This window comes from Electrophorus electricus, chromosome 14 (assembly GCF_041902795.1).
Source record: "Electrophorus electricus isolate QZ-2024a chromosome 14, ASM4190279v1, whole genome shotgun sequence".
Taxonomy (NCBI): Eukaryota; Metazoa; Chordata; class Actinopteri; order Gymnotiformes; family Gymnotidae; genus Electrophorus; species Electrophorus electricus.
This window is the reverse complement of record NC_137510.1, coordinates 6181458-6186843: the sequence shown is the minus strand read 5'-3', so window position 1 is coordinate 6186843 and position 5386 is coordinate 6181458. Positions and strand designations below refer to the sequence as shown.

General features: G+C 42.1%; 1 protein-coding gene across 1 annotated transcript; it reads left to right on the top strand.

The window, feature by feature from the left end:
* On the top strand, window positions 1–4805 carry c1ql1l (complement component 1, q subcomponent-like 1-like). The gene is made up of 2 exons (XM_035530905.2): window positions 1–1154; window positions 3492–4805. The coding sequence occupies exons 1-2, from the start codon at window positions 393–395 to the stop codon at window positions 3669–3671; spliced, it is 942 nt and encodes a 313-aa protein (XP_035386798.1). The 5' UTR covers window positions 1–392; the 3' UTR covers window positions 3672–4805.
* The last annotated feature ends 581 nt before the right edge of the window (window positions 4806–5386 follow it).

Genomic DNA, 5386 nt, shown 5'->3' with positions numbered 1-5386 from the left:
TCTCCTCTTTCCTCCTCGACAGACACACACACATACACACACACACACACACCCAGACTTCTCTGCTCAACCTTCTAAGCACATGCCTTGCATATCTCTCCTGTCTTTATTCGTCCTCTTTCTCTCTTTGTCTGTCTCTCTCTCTCTCTCTCTCTCTCTCTCACACACACACACACACACACAAACGTGCTCACACACTTTCGAGGACCATCCAGCCAGTGCCCCTCTGTCCTGTGCCTCTACGTCTGTGTTGACAAGTGGAGGGAGCAGCTTGCCTCTCTCCTCTGGCACTCATCATTCCGGCACGTGGTGAAAGCTCTGCGCTGGCGGCCCAGCCTCTTTCCCGGTTCAGCCTGGGACGAAAGACGCTGCTGGGAGCTGCCACCGCTGTCATGTTGCTCCTTATCCTCGTGGTCCTCATCCCCATCCTGGTCAGCTCTGTCAGCACCGGAGCCGATGACGCCGGCCACTACGAGATGCTGGGAACTTGCCGCATGGTTTGCGATCCATACCTGGACAAAGGCATAAGCACGGGTACTGGCACAGGTACGGGTACGGGTACTGGCACTGGCACGGGTACGGGTACGGGTACGGGCACTGGAACAGGAATGGGTACGGGTACTGGCACTGGCACAGGTACGGGTACGGGTACGGGCACTGGTATGGGCACAGGCACGGAGGCAACGCTTACCCAAGCAGAGGCACTGAGTGACCACAGCATGGGCCCCCAAATGCCCACACATGTGCAGAGGCCACAGGGCAGGCCTGGACGGCCAGGGAAGCCTGGGCCACCTGGACCCCCAGGACCGCCCGGAGAGCCAGGTCCCCCAGGACCCGTAGGGCCACCTGGGGAAAAGAGTGATCTGGAGCAGACAGGAATCTTCACTCTGGGAGGGAGAGTCGTGACACGCAAAAGCGCAGCCACCTACGGAACGGTTCCTCGTGTGGCATTCTATGCGGGGCTGCGGAACCCACAGGAGGGCTACGAAATCCTGAGGTTTGATGATGTGGTGACCAACATTGGCAACAATTATGACAGCTCATCAGGGAAGTTTGTGTGTAAGACTCCTGGGACATACTTCTTCACCTACAACGTATTGATGAGGGGTGGGGATGGAACCAGTATGTGGGCGGATCTTCTGAAAAACGGACAGGTAAAAGTTCTTTATTACATGACCATTACTCTATTACTTGGGTGGTTTGTTTTTATGTTAATATATCAGATTGCAGTAATGTGGAGACACTCTCACACTCTCATTCAAGTAAAATAAATTGTTGCAGTTTTGCATCAAGTATACTCATACAGAAAAATAGTCCTGAGTTACATGGTAGACTGACAGGCAGACAGACTAGCAGAGTAACTGAGGGGAAGTGTACAAGGGTAAGAGTCATATGTAGTCTTATTACATCTGTCTGAGTAGAAGTTATTGAGTTTACTATTTTTGTGATTAAATGCTCAGGTTTGGGAATTTGAAGATATTTTGCTGTGTACACATATACAGTAAGGCAGTAAAATCCAGTAAAAACACTAATGAAATGTATTATCTTTGTTATCTCAAATTATCTTTGGCAGAGATATGAAAGCAGAGAAATGGCAACACTTGTGTCTTACTGAGAGGAGCTTTGAGATTTCATGTAACAGAAAGCATTCCGTGCAGGGCAAATCAAGAACAGTATGTTTGCTTATTTGTGTGTGTGTGTGTGTGTCTTTCTGTGTGTGTGTGTGTGTGTGTGTGTGTGTGTGTGTGTGTGTGTGTGTGTGTGTGTGTGTGTTTGCATGCTCCTACTCTTACAGCTTGACTTATTGATCCTGAATCAATATTTAAACACAACAGTAATTCTCACTTTGAGGCAAATTCTAATCATAACCCTCGTCCAGTGCACAAGCCCCTAACCTAAATCTAAACATAACCTCAATCATAAATCAAGACACAAAAAGACTTATATTGGCAATTCTTTGTGCAATTTTACTCATATTGCTTTTGTGAAGATATGTGGTCCTCTGAAGTACAGAAAGGCACACACACATACACAAACACACAGAAACGCACGCACACACAGAACCCTGTTACCACTAAAATCACACAGATTGCGTTGTAAATGCAAAAAGCATTTTCAGGATTTTTTCACCCAATAAACAAAATAAATGTTAGAAAACAGTTTAAAATTATTCTAATGGAAAATTACATTATAAAAATGTATAGGAATTATGAATCATTATTGTGTTCATTAAATGGGGATATGTGTACGGTTCTCTTTGAACTGGGAAAATAGCTGTGGTACTGTCCTGTCTGCAGACTGTCCTTTTTCTTTTTCTTGTATCTTATTTTTGACCTTTCTTGAAAATTCTACCTGAGTTAAGGGAAAGTAAAACATTAGGACATTTTCTGCTTGAACAGAATCTCCTTTCCCTTTTTTGAAACAGAAAGAAACAATGACATCGATCAGAACAGACACAAACATTGAAGCGCATGAATAACCCAAAGCACAAACAGCACAGGAATAACATCACCAGCACAAAATTGATCCTACTCTGCTTAGGTCATTTAGACATCCCTTCTCATAATAACAAAAAATAATACAAATCATTTGTGACATCATTTGGTTAACCTCATTCAAATTTTTGTGTCAAGGTTGTAAAATGTTGAACAATAGTTACTGAAATACAAAGCAGTATAATGTAATGATTATTCACATTGCTACAATAAAAAAATATTTTTTTCCAGAATAAATATACAAAATATTGTGGAATTATAGGAAAATATTTATGTATTAGTAATGTATTATTATGAAAATAACAGATGTGTCAAATAAAAATGGCAAAAATAGTAAAACGAAGTGTAGTAAAATATTTAATATGTAATTTGAATTAAGTTTTTGTTTTATCTCATCATAACATAAACAATATATGTTCCAAGACACATATATACATAAATATATATATTCTATGCGTCTGTACTAAATTTGACTGTACAGTCATAAATGCCAAGACATATGCAGCAAATCACAGATAAACAATTTGATTGTGTTCGCCTGTGTTTGGCTTCTCAAATATTCTTTCATTAATTATTTAGGCACTAATCCACACTGATCCATTTCATCACACACATACACAATTATGGGCATGCACGGTTTTGTCACACACACACACACACACACACACACACACACAGAGACAGACAGACAGAATCAGTTGGTGCTGGTTGACTCATCATTGTTTCTGCCTGGAGGGACTGTTTTCCCTCATCTACCTAATAGTCTGATGTTTCTCAGTCTTTCCTCTCCATCATCCAGAGAAATGTTGAAAATCTCCATATTCAGTCCATTCATCAAACAGCCCTTATTCTGGCCATTACCCGAATAACAAAACTGTTCCTCAGCTCATTTTCCCTTCCACGCTCTCTCTTCCTCCCCATCTCATTTTCCCTCCTCCTCTCCCTCCCACGCTGTCTCTCTCACACCCTGTCTTTTGCTCCCCCACATCTCCATAGGTGAGGGCCAGTGCTATAGCGCAGGACCAGGACCAGAGCTACGATTATGCCTCGAACACTGTGATCCTGCATCTGGACCCTGGAGATGAGATCTTCATCAAGCTGGATGGGGGCAAAGCTCATGGTGGGAATAGCAACAAGTACAGCACCTTCTCTGGCTTCATCCTCTACTCTGATTAGAGAGTCAAGGATCAAATGGTACAGAGGACAAGGCAATCAGAAGATCAAGCTTTATGAGTTCCCAAAGCAGGAAATTTAGAATCTTGTCCTCCATAGTGGGAAAGACAGATGGGACTTCACTGATTTGCCTAAAGAAGGAAGAGCTAAATTAGGACTATTCTTAATTTAGCTAATGGGGTTGACCAAAAGACTCATTAATTAGAAGATACGATGCTTTTTTCCCTCTTACAAACTGACATATTGTCAGTGTTTTAATTATGATGTCTCTTTAAAGACATATTTAGACAGTCACATGTGGTTGTTTGGTCGACTCACTGATTTGTTTGCTTCTACTCATGTGAATATCTACAGTATATTAAATCTACACTACCTATTTTGATTTCCAAATGTTCATCCACTCCTAGCTGTTCCACTTACAGGTTGGAAAAACAGACATGAATAATGATCCTGATTATCCAGTCCTGCTGCCTAAATGTAGTCCCAGAGATCAGTAGATCAGTAGCAAAGCTCTGTTTGACTCTCTCCTTCACTCCTGGGAGTTACAATTTAGCTGTGGGGTGAGGTGGTGAGCGTTGCTTCTGAACAGTAGCCATCAGATGAGAACCAAGCCATGTTACAAATAGCCATTTAATAAATGCATAGTCTGTGTGTCTCTTTTCATGTCTTAGAATCTGCAATGCTATGCGTCATGTGTAATAACTGACCTTCTGAGAAACTATACCCAGTTATGGGATTGGTATGTGCCCTGGTCCCAACACTCTATCCAGATAGTATTAATATTTGTCTCCATTGATACAAATTATGTGGAAATAGATATGCTTGCACTTTCTTAAATATGTCTTACTATGTTTAACCAAAACTATGGAATTGGGCAGGGCAGGGGGTGTACTGCGGAATGGCATGTACTTATTGCATGGTGTGCTGCCGATAGTCCTGAGAAGGAAGAGACCGAAGCACCATTCAGAAATATCCCTAAAGGCCATTCTTCTGAAATAAAAAGCTTGAAAGATGCAGCAAGTCCTGCCCAGCATTTGTAAAGAATCAGTAATTGGCTGTATGTATCTGGATGTATCTGTTGTATGTGAAATGCAAACTATAGCTATACTTTTGCTAGTAAATGGAGATTTTGTTACAGTCTGTGTCACTCTTGTGTGTCTAATGAGGATATAAAAGACACTTGGAATTTCACACATAAGAGCACTGGTGCACGCACGCTCACTGTCTGCAGTTACACAAAGCAAAATATAAACAGCAAGGCATGATGATTAATTAGCCAAATGTTCATATGCTGTTAATATGCTGATTAATTAGCAAAATGTTAATGTCACCAGTATCCCAGCAATATTGTAACACTACATGCAGCAGTCTTTGTGCATCGCTGAGAGAATAAGCAGAAAGAGAGTGAGAGAGTAAGAGAGACCCTTCAAAGCTTTAGATCGATTATGCAGATACTGAACCAGAGATATAAGCGAGGGGAGCAACACACAAAAGCTAAATATAAAGGGCGTGAAATACCAAATGACTGCAAGGGTAGCGACCTCTCACAATCAACCAAGGTCAGCATCTGCTTCATAGCAGTGAGGAAGCGCTAACGAGAGTGAGCAAAAACGAGAGAGAGTGTGTGAGTGAGGGAGTGAGTTCTGGACCAGCAGGGCAGATACGCTGAAGTGGAAAACCATAGCAATGAACTCTATTGACCAAGCAGCGGATTTCTG